Source organism: Melozone crissalis, unplaced genomic scaffold (assembly GCF_028551555.1).
Source record: "Melozone crissalis strain CALT ecotype California unplaced genomic scaffold, PUWL_Pcris_2 ptg000006l_1, whole genome shotgun sequence".
NCBI classification, from domain to species: Eukaryota; Metazoa; Chordata; class Aves; order Passeriformes; family Passerellidae; genus Melozone; species Melozone crissalis.
The window spans coordinates 26,230,844-26,249,305 of NW_026535784.1; the positions used below are offsets into that span (position 1 = coordinate 26,230,844).

General features: G+C 37.1%; 1 protein-coding gene across 9 annotated transcripts in view; it reads left to right on the top strand.

Annotated features, from left to right (window-relative positions):
* Positions 1-18,462, top strand: part of SORBS2 (sorbin and SH3 domain containing 2) — a 144,991-nt gene that overhangs the window by 60,076 nt on the left and 66,453 nt on the right. For 5 of the 9 annotated variants that reach the window (XM_054295669.1, XM_054295670.1, XM_054295674.1 and 2 more), the window contains exons 3-6: positions 6,649-6,698; positions 13,586-13,678; positions 14,279-14,305; positions 15,302-15,426. In XM_054295669.1, the coding sequence (XP_054151644.1) occupies positions 6,689-6,698; positions 13,586-13,678; positions 14,279-14,305; positions 15,302-15,426 (255 nt within the window). In that variant the 5' untranslated portion in view covers positions 6,649-6,688. Of the gene's footprint in view, positions 1-6,648; positions 6,699-13,585; positions 13,679-14,278; positions 14,306-15,301; positions 15,427-16,411; positions 17,030-18,462 lie in introns of all 9 variants that reach the window. The other 4 variants (XM_054295676.1, XM_054295673.1, XM_054295667.1 and 1 more) reach the window with 3 other exon arrangements.

Genomic DNA, 18,462 nt, shown 5'->3' on the forward strand with positions numbered 1-18,462 from the left:
AGCCCTATTTTAATGAGTTCTAATTTAGGTAGAGATTTATGCATCTTTAGTCTGAAATTGATATATATTACATGCCTAATAGAAAAGAGCAAGAATGCATTGTTTTTCATACTGTATAGAAACAGAAAATTAGGTAATACTTGAAGTATTCAAGTGACCAGTAATTTACAAAGTTCTGGAAATGAAACTAAAACTGTCTTATGTTCCTGATAACTTTGGTAGTTACTGCAATCTAAAGAATCCAGATTTAACCCTTCAATGAGGAGTTTTTGACAGGAACATAGTTCTAATGGCATTTGTCTTGAAAAAGATGGAGAAATAGTTGGATATTCTGGGAATATTTGCATTTTCTGGGAAATTAAATAACATTTTAAAAGCTGTCTAAAAGATTTGACAGGTGAATTCTGGGTTCCATTGCTTAAAAATTGTATTTCCTAAAAGGCAAATACTTCATCATGATAAAATGAAAACTTCCAGAAGTACTGAGAACTTGCAGAATGCCTTTAAGGCCCTCTGTTTTAGAGTGGAGTTTTTTGTAATTACATCTGTGCAGACCAGTCCACTGCATATTTACTTCAGTGACATGCACCCATACAGTAATCTTATATAATTCCCAGCCTATGGAATGAGTCCATTTGATCAAATACAGTTTCTGTAAAACACCAGCAAATGTGGAACACAAAAGCAGGAAGCAAAAATAACCACCACTAAAGGCTAGAAATTTAAAATTTGGTAGTATTAAAAACAGTAGTAGGTGACTGGATAAAAGGGTGAGAAATGTGAATTGGAGTCAGCAAGTTAATGGAGCTTTTCTTTTAACCTTTATTCAGTTAATGGAACCTTTCTCCTTTTTTATTTATATTGAAGTAGTAAAAATAATGAAAAAAATCACAAACACTACAAGCATGACTGGAATTATTAATTAAATTTACTGTAGTGGTAGAGGAGGAGATGCAGAATGTAAGAGCAGCCGTTTGTCCTCCTCGTTCCTTTTGCAGCTGTAAAAATAACCAGTAAAATGTACAGAATGTTGTCGGCTTGAATAATTTTCTTGGTATCCTCATATAATTGCAGTGTCATTTTAGGAAAATGTTCTGCTACTGAAGTATCTGAGAAGTATTTTGACATGCCATCAAGTGCCTATTTAGAACCAAGTGCAGAAATTTTGTTTGTTTTTCACTACATACCAAGTCAAAATAAGTATCTAGTAAAAATCATGCTACAAACAGGCAAAATTTTAAGCTTCATATGTTTTTCCTAGAGAGAGAGACGTATGTTGATACCAATTTAAATGCAAGTGTTTGAACTTTTTCTACTGATGCTATGTGCACAAACAAAGATTGCTGTTAGAAACTTGCAGTTTAGAAACATATAGTCTTTGGTTTTCCTATCAGACAATTAATATGTTTTCTATGTTCCATGAAGAAACATGGGGAAAGATGATGCCAGTTTCTCTTAATCTTGCATTTATAGCATTCTCAGAGAATTACATTAGGAGAAGTGTTTGGAAAGAAGTTCCTGTGTCATCAGATTTATTCCCCTGCATTTAGACTGTTACATTTTTCACTTACACCTGACAAGTTAAGAGTCTTAAGTCTGACCACAGCACTCCTGACAAGTGCTTCAGACTTTAATGATTATCATGAATATAAATTACCTTATGATTTTCAACTCACATTTAAGATACATGAAATGGTTAATAGTGCTTATATTTCCTCCACTTACATCCAACCTTGATGTGCTTATAGAGAATGATCAGCCACAGACTCCTGTGGTGGATTTTCCTGTATCTGTTATCTTTGAACATTTGTACATGGGAATTAGAACCAACTGCCATTGTCCAACACAAAGTCTTCAGTACACTGAATAACAATGTTAGTATTGTATTTGTGGAGGAAATAGGCTCAAATATCTGATCTGCTGTAAGTTAGATATCAGCCTGAGATAGTTTGTTTGTAGCACTGCAGATGGTCCAGGAAACAGAACTTTTCTGTGTAGAGATTTCCTTGGTCACGCACTTATTGCTGCTGACTTCTCTATTGTGTTCCAGTAGAAATTTATGACCATGTACAAATTATTCACTATCCCAATTGTTTAATGATCTGACCAGTACATTCCAGATAATATGCATCTGTGTAATATGTAAAATGGCACTGCCCTTAGCATGAGGATCTCTTCTTTTAAGAAAAACTTTAAAGTTAAAATTACAGAAACTATGATGTCAATTGTCTGCCTATGTTTTTCTCTTTGATTTTCTATCTGAAAACTCTTTAATTAGAACTAGACTTCTAACTTCTGAGTATTCAGATCCTTGTAGGCTGAGGTAGTGTGGTCTAGGGCAAACAGTATTTATGCTTGTGTTTAACATAAAGCATAAAAATACTTCTGTGGGGCTTTCATAAAGCACATACTAAAGCATATACTCAGCATATGCCTTCCTGTGTTGGATCTTAGTAAAGATCCCCTGCCATTTTTGGGACTTCTTGTTGCATGTTAATAAAACTGAAACATGGGGGAGCCATTTTCATTACAGGCATCATCTGCCTGGGCTCCATCAAACATTTTCTGATACAAAGAGTATATTTCCATATAAGCTTTCTACTTGCTTATAGGCTCAGCAAGAGAGACTTCTTCTAGCAAGGAAGTCTCAGGACAGTTGTTCCTTTGTGCAAGTGTTGGTGTCACAATCTAAACACTTGGGGTTTATCAAGTTTTCATTGCATTCTTATTGCCATCATTTTCCTGCTAACAGTAAACATCTGAAAGAATTTCTTTTAAATAGGGAGAGAAATAAAATAGTCAGCTTCACCATACCTTCAGAACTAATGCTTCATACTTTTTTTACCCTCCAGCACTGAGTGTTTGAGTTGGCATATGAGGTGTATTGTTGCAGAGCAGGAATGCTCTGCAGAGTCTTAATGATGTGCATTAAAAGAATATACTGCCTCCTGCAAAATAGGATCCTGCCTGGTAATAAATGTATGTTTGTAAATCACCTACAATGTTTAAACTGACTGAATAAACAATCCTTGTAGTAAACTCACCACTGATTTGGTTCCTTAACTTTGCAGATATTTTCTCAAGTAGATTACTGTCTCAAGCTCAAACTGTGACGCTGGCAAGCACCATTAATGAAAGTCTGACACTCCCTGTCATGCAAGTCAGGCAAGCTCCCGTCCTCTCTAAATATCTGGGAACTGTTCTCTTCCTAAGAAAATGAAAATCTGTAATTTTCCAGCCAGACACACTTATCTATCCTGCTGTTGATCCATCTGCACTCTGTGTTCTAAATCAGTCACTCCTCTCACCAAAGGTCCTTGGAGTAGAATTCAATACAAAGGATTGTAACTATATAGAGCATGTACTAGAATTAGATTTAGAATTAATATGAACACTCTATCAGAAAACTACATTTAAATCTGCTTTTCATAATAACTCTTGTGAAATGGCAAAGAGTAAATAACAGAATCACAAAATTGGTAAGGTTGAAAGGGACCACATTGGGTCACTTAGTCCAACCTTCCTGCTCAGGCAAGAACTGTGTCTAAATGGTTCTTCTGCCTTAATGTCCGTAGGTGCTTGAAGATCTGAAAAAGAATGGAATTAAATCCCAACAGTCAAGTCATGCATCTTGATTCATGAATAAACTGAGGGTGGGGAAACCTTCCCTGACTTCTCACTAACCCTTTTTATAGCTCCATATGAATGTGGAGCAGAAGGGATGACAGAATGTTTTCTTCAGAACCCCACACTTCAGAACTTACCGGGAACAGAAGTAATTACAAGTAGATATCAGGGTCTCCTGGAGAAAATAGAGCAGATGTCAATGAGATTCCCACAAGTCTTTTCAGTAACCTCTTGCAATGCAAAGAATTTCTGAGCTGTTAATCATTGTAATATTATCAAGGATATGTATTTAGTGAAACTAAATGTAGCAATGGTAACTACAGTTGTATGCAACCAACAGACCCATTTTTGTGCATTAGCACAGTCATTCATTTCCTGCTGCATTAGCTCTTCCAGATGAAGTTAGCTGTAGAAGAACGTCATGAAGATTAATCCAGGATTTTCCTCTGCAAAAGTTAGGCCTGCTACTGTGCTTAAACTTAGTGTTCTTTTACCTCAGCATCAAAGATGAGGTGTGAGCCCAATCCAGGTGACTGATTTTGAAATCTCACTCACTGCAGTGGTGCTTTGTGTGCACAGACCCTTGCAGGCCTTTGTTCCACCGCAGCATTGGCTGGCTGAGAGCTGAGTATCTCAGCTGGTCATCGGGTGTGCATCTTAGCACTGAAGTGTCTGATGCTTCCAGTGCAACATTCTTTGCCTCTGTCAGGGGCAAACCCATTCCCAAAAACAATTTTCAGGGGGAAATTAAGAAGGAGCTGAATTACAAAACAAAACCAGCTCTTTGCTCCCTATTCATCCCCCCACCACTTCCTACTTGAAGCAAGGATCTTAAAGACTGATTGAAACAATCTTGAATAAAATTATTTCAGGCATATGGCATTTAATTTCACTGCATTCATTTGGCTTCTACCCCAGTATCATTAAGTATTTGAATGGTGCTTTAGCTCCTTAGAAGCAGAGAATTCAAAATTATTTTAGTATTAAATACTAAAGGCCTGTGGTTTGCATGTGTCAGATTTGGATTGCCTCATTTACATGCATATCTTTTAGATATGCAGGACTACATCGTTTTTCAGCAAAATTAGATTGATGTGGAAAAATTAGTGATTTGTATGAGGCCTCTCAGTGAGTGTCAGCAATGTGGCCTAAACTGTTCAGATAGAAGTTGTCAGGAGTACAGAGCTGTAGTGATGAAACTGAGTTTTGTCTGTTAAAACTTGAGTAAGAGTTAAACATGCTTTGGGTAAATATATCGAAGCCACCTGCTAGAAATCATTTTAGCTCTGCAGTGCTCCTGGAGTCCTGTGCTTGTTGGGTCTGAAAATAAATATCATGTTGCATTTTGTATCTTGTATGTGGTACGGTCAGCAATTCAGTTCCAAGCTAAAAGACGGCATGGAAATGGTGTCTCCTCTAGCAGTCTGAAAATGCAGTGGGAATTTGAGGCTGGAAGAACATTCTGTAGCAGTGAAAGAAATGCAACATTTCAGTCAGAGACCATATAAAAAAAAAGAATTGTCATAGTTTTTATAAGAGCTTTTAAAAATTCACAGCAGTAGTTGACTGATAACTGCAGCATAAAAATAATATTACAAAACTTCATTCACTGCCTGATGTTTATTTCCATAGCTCTCAAGAAATAAAAAAATACCAAAAAATCAGGAAATCTCAAAAAAATACAATTTTTTTTTTGTCACAAAACTGACTGAATGATAGCAGCAGAGATCAGATCATTGCTGAAAAATAGTAATTTTGTCGAGCAGTGGAATGTCTGGCCTTGTTAGGAATACAAGGGAATATGGCAATAAGCATATTACCTCAGTTAATTTAGGGTTCCTGTTGAGTTGAACTGAAACTGGAATTGTTTTGATATTTTGTTTACTTCTATTAATTAGTACCTTAATCTCCCGTCATAAAAATGGCCCCTCATACATACATTCCAACTTACTCCAACATAGCCAGTTTATATTTTTAATTTATTTTTTGAAGCTATATTACATTACGAAATCTGATTTTACCTTTGTTTTATCTTGGACTTGATGTGGGAATAATGCAGTGGGAGAATTTTTTTTTTAAGCCCTCAGTATTTTGGCCCATTTGTTAAGTGGATTCTGTTGGACAGTGTATATGTAACAATACAGCTAAGACTGGCTAGTATACAGATGCCACTTTATCCTGAGATAAAGCTGTGACATAAACTGCCAGTAGGTGGAAAACAGTGTCTGCTTCATCCCATGACATCAGTGGGTTAAAGTTGGCTGTTATATAGCATGTTATGAGATTTCTGCAGTTGTAGTTTGGCTGGTTGTGTTTTACTATTTGTTTGTAAGTAATGTACAGAGTTGGGATATCTAAATAGATTCAACTTTCGTGTGCACTTTACATTATTTTGGTGCAAGTTATTATCTGTAAAAAGTGACCTGGTTTGCTGCTCCATTAGGAGTTTTCATAAGGATTCCTGTGAGTGCCAAGACACATGTCCTGATTCTGCATAGAAATACATCAAGCAACATTAAGAATGTCAGTGTTGTCTGGGGAGACATATTAAATCACTGGATGAAAACAACCACATCTGCTTATAAATTGTTGAAAAAGACTTGGTAACTTTGGCTGCTTAGAAAATATTTGGAGAGATCTACTCTTCACATCTTTTAGTTTGCGCAAAGGAGTGAATAAACCTTGTAAGCAGCTTTTGAAAATATTTCCACATTCCTGTATGGAAAATATTTTTGGTTTATAGTTTCAAGACCAAGAAGTTAATCACTAGGTTTTTTTATCCTGCAGCAAATATTTACAAGAAAGCTACTAAACACTTAAAGATAGGGTGACTTATAATGGAAGTGACAGCTCATCTTTAACTTTGGAAGGACAAGCAGTACCAATTTAATTAAAGCAGTGTTAAAATAGGACTGCCATTTGTATCACAGTGATTCTCCACCCCTCCAAAAAGCTCTGCTGCCATTTTGTACCACACATTCTTGTCCTGTGCAAATTAATAGATCGTTTTATTTTCCACAGGAAATCTGAAGACTTTTATAGCAAATCCTCCAGTGTCAAAATGAACACAGGTATGCTGCATCTGTGAGATTTTTTGTGTTGTTTTGTGAGCAGAGAAGACCCCAAATTTACTAGAATTTTCATAAACAAATTGTACTTTAGTTGGTGCTGAACTCAAAATAAGCAAGATATTTTGATAGTATGCCTGCTTATGTCCATTTGTATCCCATATATAAAATTGACATACATGTTTTTCTATGTATGGACATATATGGATACACAAAATAAAAGTGCATGCTTAGATTTGTGTGCTTAATTTAATAGTATCAGTTTTGTGCGTGTGTATGTTTTATGTGAAAATACATAGTATGAGGATACAAGAGTGATGGAAAAGTGGTATTAAAGTATCACATTTTCCTAAGAAAATGCACATGCTTTAAAAATCCCTTATTTCCATTCTGTCACTAAATTAAGGGGCATATAATATCCCTGTATTGTAAACTGTACTTGCATATCAGCTGAGGATAATCTTGAGGATGTGTTATACTTAGAGTGCTTTGTATTTTCTCTCAAGTTGCTGTAACAGATGTATTGACCCAATTAAGGACTCTATAGAAAGTTATCTTCATGGTCTGTGACAGCATACTAATGTTTGCTCCTGAACTTCTGAAGCAAATAAGATAGTGCTGCTCTTTGTGCTGGAAGAGGGAATATGCCTCTTGAAAGCAGACTGCTGAAATTGTGTCCTCACTCAGGTATAAATTTTCAGTTGCATTCTGCTCTTTCAGACTCCATAGGTGAGCTGTCTGGTTTGCAGATTAACTGTGGTGCAAGGACAGACCTATCCATCCTTTCCAAACCAGTGGCTTCATCATTAACCACAGTGCTTCACCATGTCATGATATGTGGGACCTGGGGACCAGAGCTACCATTGAAGTCTGAATTTCAGCAGCATGCTCTAAGTCAAAGGGATTGGCTTTTCCGTGGTATAGGTACCATTGTCTAGATCACTGTAGTAATCCAGCTTCATGGCTTCCTGTTGTCTCAGGCAACTGAAACTCAGTAGGATCCATTTTTGGAGCATATCTTCTAATAAAAAGTTAAAATATATCAGTTCACTTGAAACCACTACGTTTGTTAATAGAATAAACAGGAGAAAATAAGTTTCTAGTTTGAGTGTGTACTTTTGTTCCCCAAAGTTTTGGTTGTTCTTAATTGTTTTTAAACCCTAACCAAAGTGGTGTATTTTTCATTTATAAAAATACTATTTGAAATTTTTCCCGTTCCTTTCTCATTTTTGGTGGAGATATCTTTCCTAAACATGTCAGTCTGCATAATTCAGGTAGTACTAAAATACTACTTGCTTCACGGAACTGTAATTTCAGACGTAACTTTGCTAATCATCATACTATAATTACATTGTACATTGCCATCATATGAGTCAAAATCACATGATAGAGGTAATTTTATAGCTTCTGCTTCAAAAAATATGAATAAAGAGGTAAATTGTCAGTTTGTGCTACTGCCACCCCAAAGTATGACTTGGTTCGATGTTGTACTAAGATCTTTGATGTAAGTGATGAATTCTCAAGAGAGAAGAAATAAGATTTGAATAATCTGCAGCTGAATGCAGATTCAGCTGAATTCTCTTGGGGATTGGGAGTCTTCTGATCAAACAGGAGCCTTAAAAACAAACCTTAAAGACCTGAAAACACCTGAAATCCTCTCCAGTTACTTAAAGATACCATGATTTTAGTAGAACTTTAATCTGCTCTGCACTTGGACAGTGAAAACATTTTTTTCATCTTCTATGTGCTTGATATTGATGTGCATGTTATCAGCTGCACTGAAAGGGAGGTATTGACAAAATGTGGCAATTCTTATCAGTTCTATTGAGGTAGATTGTTTTCTGACTGTAAAAAAATTTAAAACATATGAGTAAAGTGTAAAAGTGGATGTCTTACACCTATCCTTGCACCTATCTAAAGCATTACTTCATTAAGAAAGAGTGACACATGTGGAAGCTGTTCTGGTCTAGCTATTTCCTTTTTTCCATTTTTTCTTTCCTTTTTTTTTTTTACCTTTTTTCTTTCTAGAGTACTCTGTTTTTTAAACATGAGTGCTGCAGCTTTGGTTTGGGGTTGGTGGGTTTTTTTTCTTTCACTGCTTTATAACAGAAATTTGTGCATTGTGCAATTGTAGGTTATTGGATGCTATTGATTTGCCACTGGTTTGTTTTAAAAATAGGCATTTCATCAATGACTCCCGCAGATAAATGAGCTTTCTAGTTTGATGCCAGTAACTGGTGGAGTGGCAAAGCTAACGTATATGCAGCTTTAAAAATGAAAAGTAAATCTACTGCTCAGACTGGGTTCCTCTAATCCAGAGTTCCTTCCCTGTGGCTGCAGACTTGGCAGTCTGTCTCAGCAAACCCTCTGGAAGATATTTTTGTCTACAGAGAAAATGTTTTGAAGAGCTTTGGTTTGCAATACTCTACCATATATGGGAGAGATTTTTTAGCATTTGATGTTAATTCTGTTCCACATGTTAGGAAGGAATATTCAGCAGCATAAGGCAATGAAACATTTTTGCAAAAGCAAAGAAGCAGAGGTAAGATATAGAGGAGGTTTTTCAGAAGTATCAAGGGTACTTTGGCTTCTGCTTCCTTTTGGAGTTCAAATGTTGTCATAAATCTAAAATAGTCTCATAGAATGTGTGTGTGTTTTTAAACCTAGAGTAAGTAATCATCAGCAGAATCATATTTTAAGCTATATTTAGGGGGTTTCTTCAGTAAGTCTTCAGGTATTTTACAGATTCATGAACATCATTAACTTGGTTGCTTGATTAACTAACTCACAGAAAACATGAGCTGCCCCTGAAACTGACATCAGATTAAAACACAGGATAAATGTCCTTATTGTTCATTATGCATATGTGCATGCATAGCTCATGTCGAGGAGAGATAATTGCATTGAGGAATAAGAAATGGATAGAAGTTAGTAGTTAAACAGATTCTTAGTGTCCATCTGTAAATATTTTGGCTGAATTTCACACAGATCATTCTTGATAAATGCATTTAATTTTAAAGCTATTAAACAAGTTAGCTGTTTGCATTAGATGAAGCACATAAAGAAGAGCCAAGAGTGAAAAGTATGCAGTTCTGGAAGACTGCTAATATTATCTGTTTGTTAAAATTATTAATGGAATTCATTACATGGACTATTCTCTTACATTTTGTCTGGGAGACAAGAACATAATTTCTTAGGTCCATGTAGAGTTCCTGAGCAGATTGTTAAGCCACTTTTAAATCACTGAAGTAAATTAGGTGGGCTTGAGTTCCAGGCATTCTACAAAAAATTTAAATTTTAGCAGCGTGAAAGAACCAAATAATAAGTCTACCTGTCAGTATAGATTATGTTGTAAAAAACTCATCAGCACATGCAAAAAGGAATTCAGATAAAGAGTGGAAGAAGTGGAAGCCCAAGTAATAGCCTGCTCTGCTAGGATATTCCCAGGCCTGTCATGGGAGCCATCAAAGGCCTATGTGTCTCCATAAGCCTGGAAGAGCACAGGGACACAAGGGCAGGCAAGAACACAAATTGGGGTGACCCAAGGAACAAAGGGTGTCCCTTGTCCAGGGCCGTCCCAGGGCTGTCACAGGAGAACAGGCATGGAGTGAGGGGCAGAGTCGATGTATGAGCCCAGTTAGTTGCTGGAAGGATCCACTCTTTCCACGTGTGCCATTCTCCCTATTGGAGCTTCAGCCAGAGAGGGGAGGGAGGATGATGAGGATGATGAGGCCATTGTGCCATGTTGGTGTGAGTGCTTGGGGCTGTGTGTCCAGCCATGTATGGATGTGGTATGTACATCTGTCTGCTAGGAAAGCATTTCCAGTCTCCCTCCTGGTTGGACCTGGGGACATAAAGAGGCAGCTGCTTGGTCTGTCCTGGTCTGTTGGACCCAGCACTATATTTTTACCTCAAAAGGTCAGAATGCAAGTAAAGAGTAAGAAGCCCTGCTCTAAAGACTTCTAAACTTGAATTCACTGTGCAGACAAAAGCAAAAATGATACCATTCACAATTTCAGTGAATAGAATAATGATCAGTAAACCTAATGTTTGGATGCCATTTTTCTTCTCTTTAATAAACTTTAAGAGCTTATTAAAACTTTCTTGCCCCTGGCTGCCCTCTCTCACCCCTTCACACAAGGTCAGCATCCTTTCTCTTTGCCCTCTTTGTTTATGCCCCTGCTTTTACTAACTCTCTGAAACAGTCTTTTTAAGAAACCCACCCCTTGCTCTCAAATGGAATGATGGTATTTTGAATTGTCTTCATCTGGCTTTGGGGCAGGAGCCAACCAGTAGACCATTTGTCAAACAGAGATACAGCTCACTGAGGATGGTGCTGTCTCTAGTGGGAGCAGCTCTTGGGGCTGTGAATTTAGGGGGAAGGGTTAAATGTGGAAACAATTAAGAGAGGAAGAGAAAAAGAAGCTGCAATTACATTTTAGGCAGCTGTTTTGATTGTGAGTTATTGCCCGACTTCATATTCTAGTACTGCCTGCAGACCTTAGCTGGTTTGGGTCTCCTTTGCTTCAATGTTAAAGCAATTTCTAGTTAGACAGGACTCCTTCCTGAAGAATTTTTCAGGTCAAAGGAATTGTGAGTGTGTGTATGCGTTATTTGTGCCCACATTTTTTATATATGCAAACGTTTTGTATAGAATGTTTCATATAACCTCATTTGTTCCTTAAGTAACAGCTATGAGATATAATTGCTTATAGTTTGCAAGTGAAATGAGCAGAGGATCATTAATTCAGTCTTCCTTACTGTTTCTTAATACTCCACACTCCACTTAATGGGAACCTGGCCTGAACAGAGATGAGAGGATGGAACCCATCATGCATCAATATGTGCTAAGCCACACACATTCCTATTCTACTAGAAATTTTGCACAACTCAACATCATATAAATGTGAGGTCATGTCTTAAGTGAATGCTAATTAGATCTCATTATTTTTTCTACAGATACTGATAAATAATGCAGGAACAGACTTGTGAATATATATAAATTATATATAAAGGGGTAAATATTGTATGTAGTCAGTTAAAATCTGTTTTATTTCTCTTGCATGAAGGTAAAACACTTTACTAGATTATGGGTCCATGAAGTATAAAACTCTGACTCAACTGAGGTACATGATAACTAAATGGAAGCAGAATTTCCTGAAGTTAAAATAATTAAATGTTCGTAGTCATTTTCTCGTGGTCTCCACTTTCTCTGTCATGAAATTCAGGAAGGTAGCTCTTGAAAAATTACAAATAAATTGCCACTGAGTTTGAATAAGAGCTGTGACAGTATAAAAAATTTTTTTGCACATTAGCTTGTATTAAATGTATGCTTTCAAAGTCTGCCAATATTCAGATTAGAAGAGAACCTCAGTATCAACACATCACCAAATCTCATTTGAATTACCTCTGTTGTATGTTGATGGTGGAGGAAAAGGAATACAGGAAGGGAAAATGTAATTTCAATTACCATTTTCATTCTCTATTTATGTAAGCAAACTAAAACACATGTACAGGTTTGATAGCCATTGCCTTTGTCTCACATATACAATATAATGCCAATAATTAATGGCAGGTAATGTATTGCTTTCAGCTACTGCTGGCTGAAATGATTTGGCCTTTTGCCTTGCACCTTGGAATTGACAATGATTTTTTGGTACCACTTTCCTCTAAGGCAATGGCTCTGATGTTTGCCAGTGTTAACAACTTCTTAATGCATGTCCTACAGGGCCTGTGGCCAGGGGAGTATTGGAAAGATTGAAGTAGCAGGGGCATATTGGAATGAGCAAAGAAATACCAGGAGCTTACTTCTCTTGTTGGAGATGACTCTGTGGCTCAAATCACTGCTATTATGGCAGATACTCTCTGCAAATGGGTTGCAGGTCTTCATAAACACCTTAATTTTATAAAACTCCCTGTCATAGGTTACAGAAATGAAAAGGCGTTTATCATACTTGTAGTTCTTGACTTCCTTGGAGCACCAAGTCAAATCTCAGTATTATCAAATACTAAAAATAATTCTTTTAGTGAAGAGCAGAAAAATACTCTAGGTAAATATAATTGCAAAGAATATTTATTAACTTTATTTTACAACTGTGCTAGAGTTGCTAAAAAGCTGTGTCTTCTAATAATAAGAGTATTTATAAAATGTAATGGCAGCTCCAGTGAGAGAGGAGTAGAATAAAGAAGGGAGTTGAGCAAGATCCAGAAGGAAGGTTTTTTCTATACCTCATTTTTTAAAAATTTAGAAATTTTAGATTTCTAGTCATTTCCTCAGAATGTTATTCAGTTCCAGATATATATTTATTTTATTTTTTTAACTTACATTAGATAAAAAAAGGGGAAGAGGGACAGCCAGTTCATTTCATCAAAATGAAAAAAAAAATATATGCTTTCACTGGTAATTTTGTTTCTTGAGCATAAAGGATCCAAAAGACTGAAGAAAAGTACTTTGTCAGCTGATCAAGCATGAGCTTAGTTTATGAATGGTGTCTTTCTAATGCCTACAATGAAATTATTTTACAGTGCAGATTATTGATTAATATTATTCTGAAATGCTTAAGCCTTTATCTTGATTACTTGTTTGCTTTTTCTAATTAGCTGTAATTAAGCAGTCTTTCAGGTAACAGTGTGTATATATTTCCCTAGTGGATTAAGTATTAAACACAGCTTTCTTCACTTATTCTCTGTGAGGTTTATTGTTATTTAAAGCCTGTGAAATTTTATGTATTCTGCTAATCTGCCAAACCTGCAAATTCACACATTTCTGCAGCAGTTCCCTAACTGCATGTTTATTTTCATGTGTGTTTGGCATATCTCTCAGTGTGATGTGTTGCATGTGCTTGCTCCCTTTGTCTGGGGCTGCTGTCTGTATTGTTTTGTGCTTCCAGATAGCGGTGGGTGTGCTCGCAAACGCGCTGCAATGTCTGTCACACTAACAGCTGTGAAGAGGGTTCAGAGTTCTCCAAACCTATTGGCCTCAGGTATCACCACCAACCACTGAGATACAACTGCTGAATGGCTTTTTTCTACTCTTGTGCACTCCTGCCATGTTACTTTGCCAGGAGAAGGGTAGCACTATCTCCTATTACACTGACAGATGTATTACTTCTACAGTGCTTTTTAAAGAGTGTTCTTAATTCCTCTCTGCCTGTGTTTAGTAGTCATTCATGAAAAAAATCAGGAGTACTTAGGAAAAATTTAATTATATTTGTAAATTCATAAATTAGTAAATTAATTTTGCTCTTGATATGTGTTTTGGGTCTCACGCCCCCTGTATTTTTTTCAAGATAACAAAACATGAAAAAGAAGTTTTGCTTATTACAAACTTTTTATTGAAACTTCATTCAAAATCTCTTCTCAAGGAAAGGAATCTGAGTGTTGTTTTAAAATGATTGTCAGAAGCTAGATTAGTTCTAAAAAATAATTTATGAAGACTGTTTACCTAAAAATATTCATAACAAGTAAAACATACTAAATATTCATTAGACAGGCAGAACTGCTTCTTATCAATACTTCTGTGTGTTTTTTTGCAAATTTGATTTATTTCTAGCACAAATTAATATTGGATATTTCTTTTTCAGGATCTGATTCTCAGTCTCCGGATTCAGGTAAATGAACCACTGTATTATTTATGTATCAGTGTAATGCCATGTAAGTGGATGAATTGCAATAATCTTCTATTTATTTGATTTCATTATTCCATACTTCCTCATTCTTCAAGGAAAGCACCTCTGAAATCAGGTGATTCTAATTGTTAATGATTAAGACCTCAGATTCAGGGTTCATTTGAAAGCAGTTATTTCATGTAACACAGAATATGTTGTCAGAAAAATGAAATGTGTGGGAAAAAAGCAGGCTGCTAATTTGCCACCTTTAGCTTCATCACTGTGGCACCGTTCAGTGGTACTTGCTATTTCCTTTTTAGTGCCTTACTCAGGATTGCAAGTTCTGCCCACCTTCACTTAGCAGCCTGCTCACATAATGTGTCACTTTTCCCAGCCTCTTACAGTATTTTGTCTTCAACATCTCCCTCTATGTTTGGCCAACGCTTTGAGGGCATTCCAGGTCTGAGGATAGAGAAAAAAAAAACATGGTTCGTAGGAAAAATAGAGGTGTAATTTAGATTTTGCAATAAGATTGGAACACTATTGGAACAACTAGGGTACTGTGGTGGAAATCTTTTGAAACTGCCATGACCAGCTAACCTTACATGAGTTGAGATGTTTTTCAAAATCTAACACAGCCATGAAGTTCAAGAATGTAATGTGAAAGTGAAGAAACTTGAGCCTGATTTATACAGGAGCTGAAGCACCAGCACCTCAAAAGGACTCTCAAGGTTAAAAATCCATAGTCTGTATGAAAATTGTGGGAAGATGTCTGCCTGCCCAACACCAGAACTGTTGTCAATGCTTAAATTCTCTGAATTTTTAAAGATTAATATTTTGTAGAGTGGCAGCTTTAGCCATGTTCTTATAACTTCCATGGTAAAACAGCATCACTGTCAGTTGTGCAGCTTGTTTAGTAGCTGGGTTGCTGTGTTGAGAGCAGTGCAGATGTACTAATCACACCCAAAAAATGGTTTCATTCTTTTCTATTTGCAAAAGCTTGGCGATCTTACAATGATGGCAGCAGAGAGGCGCTGAATGGGGATGCTAGCAGCTCATCTCTTTCAGCAAAAGGCTTCAGGAGCGTGCGGCCAAACCTACAGGATAAAAAATCCCCAACTCAGGTAAAACTGGACACACCACATTTAATGCTGCACCGCTGCTGGGGGTTAGCACATATGGATGGGATACCTCTGTGAAACATTGTCTGATGTCTTACAGACAGTGTGAATCACCTGCTCAAGTGGGTCACTAAAGGCTGGTTTGCTGCATAGATAAAGCATACTGCACACAGGCTGTGTGCCCCCAGGTTAATTACCAGAAATTGCTTTCAGTGAGCAAGACAGCTAAATAAAACTAGGTCATACACAAGTAAAAGCTTTCTAGGAATGTTCCCAGACTTCAAAGAATATTTATGAACAGTTTACACTTGGAAAAATGCACCAGTCATCAAAATACCTGAGGATTAAGATGTATTAATTATATGGTAGAAAATGCTTCTGCCTGTTTTGCAGAACAATGTCATTAGAGCATACTAAAAACAGAAACAAAAAAAACCAATCAAGCAAAAAAACACACAACATAAACAAAATACCACCTCCACACTTAGAAACATCTTAATCTGTCAAAAAAAAAGTCAGCATACCAATTTTAATATTCTCTGGTACTATTTTAATTCAAAAGACTAAGAGGCTCTGTGTTTTATATATGTGTGTTACCTGTGAATAATTGCTTTCTATCTAAGATCATGGAGTACTCACATACCTGAATGCTTTCACAGCAATAATTCTTTTTCAGTGTAAGAATTGGTTTTTTAAAAGAAAATGAATGACTGTGGGCTTCCTTCTGATCCTTTCTGATTCCACTTTGGTCTGAGCAAATGGAATATGTGGCTTTTTAAACAGAAGTTGCACAGGAAATGGTGGTGGGAACCTGACCAATTTAGTTGTTCATTGACTTTAGCAATGTTGAGATGAAGCCCTTTAATTTGCTAGTTCCTTTGTTTAAATATAAAAGTAAAACTGAACTGAGTCTCCTACTAACATTTACTTTCTTTCTGTTTCTTCTTCAATGTTATTTTGCTGTGTGTGGATGCTTTTGGCAAATAAGGCACCTCTGCCACCTCCTAGAAAAGAAAGCTTTCGGAAAGCAAGAGTAACTAATCCCGAGAACGAGATTAATCTCCAGGCAGGAACTGCTGGCCCAGCTAAGCACCTCCTCTCAGATACTGCCTATTTCACTAGTGAGACGTTTGTGCAGGAGACAATGTCTTCCCAAGTATCTAACACAAGTGTGTCCTATGCACAGAAAATCATTAAACCCCTGCCCTCAGTCTCCAGTGCAGACACAGGCACGGGAGCTGGCATTAGCACCACTCTCCATCAAGGCCAGAGGCAGCAGTCTCAAAAACGTAAAATATCCACCCTGAAATTAACCCGGACCCGTGAGCCAGCGAGTGGCATTCCTTGTCATTCCCAGCAACAGCCCAAGCCTGGTGAAGAGCCAGTGTTGTCACAGAGGCCTGTCTCACCTGCCTGTAACCCCATGCCTGAGATACACACAGCATCTCTTTCCGTTCAGATAGTTCCCACCCCTGACAATAAAGCAGAGCCTGAAATCCAAGATCATCCACCTAGTATTTCTCCAGACACTTCAAAGATGTCTTCAAAGGATTTGGGACAAAAGTCTACAGTTCTTCCTTCTTCACAGGCTGCAGAATGCCATGTGGTATATTTAATTTTTCCATCTTTTATTTTAGATCTTCATGAATCACTTAATAACCATCTGTTTAGTTATACTTACTTTGCCAAAGTTAGATCTTGTGTTTTCTGGGTAAAACTACCTGTAACATGCACCAAAACAGAAATGAACAAAAACTGAAGGTTTTGGAAGGTTATTGGAAAAAAAATATACTTAGCTGAGATGGAAGGCAGACTTCTTTGTTCCTCTGTGAGCACTTTACAGAGTGCAAGCACAACATAGGAAATTAGTGTACTAATTAGCTCAAGTGGCTCTTCCTAGAGAGGGTTGCATTAGAGAGTTATGCTGCCATAGATGCTGGAAGGATCAAGTATGGATAGTAGGGTTGGGTTGGGGGGAGTTAAATGCGGCTCTGTCAGTTTTCTAGGGCCACAAAAAGTACATTTTGTCAGTCAGTGCTTTCTGCAAGGTTGGACACTGGCATTTCCTATGTGTCCTGTGCAACAGAGCTTTTTAAAGAAAATGGGTCTGTAAATTCTTTGTCAACAACCTCCATATGGTATATCACGGGGCACTGAACTTCTAGGTCCATCTGTTTCCTCTATACCTTACACCTACTGAAATGAAAATTCTTTAACTATGCTAATCTCACCTAGGAGGAGTTGGAGGATCAGTGTAGGACCAGAGGAGTCTGAGCAGGGTTTGCCACCATTCAGGAACTCCCTAAGTCAAATAAAATAAGCCTGGTCACAAGAAAGCAGCAGTGAATACATACTAGGCTTTGTAATTTCTGCTCTGCTTTACCTAGCCACATTAGGATTTTTCTATTTAAAAAGATAATTATTCCAGTATATCTACCAATATAACAGTTTATCTGTGTTTGAAATAGATGTCCAGATTGCTGTAGGTCTAGGCATGTCTGCCTCAAAGCTTTGTCTGAGGGAAAATCCCATCATGGCCTATTTGTGTTCATGTAGTTCTGCTGAAATCATTGAGGCTACTCTGAAGTAAATACAGCACTATCCTGTAAATTAAAAAGTCCATTTACAGCCCTGTTGTCAATAGCAGTAACACCTCTGCTTTTCCAGACTGAGGTTCTTTCAGAGCATCACCTTTAACCAGGTTTCTACTCTGGAAGACATAAGTATCTGCATTAAAAACAGGGTAGTTTTAAGGTTGTGATATGTCTGTGTCCCCCTTCAAATGCCAAGTAAAATTTTTGATCAGAACAGAGCTCTGGTAAATTATATGGCAACAATCTGCAATGCTCCTTTTGAATTCTCTCCATTGAAAAATAGGAGCACAGAAACATTAACCACATTTTTCCTTCTCAAGACTAGACACAAATCTGTCATCTTAAATCCTTCTTTTAGGCTGCATAAAATTTAGAACATTTTGAGAAAAACAAGTTGCTTTACCCTTTAGAAGAACCAGTCTGCTACTCAATGATTTTTGTCAGG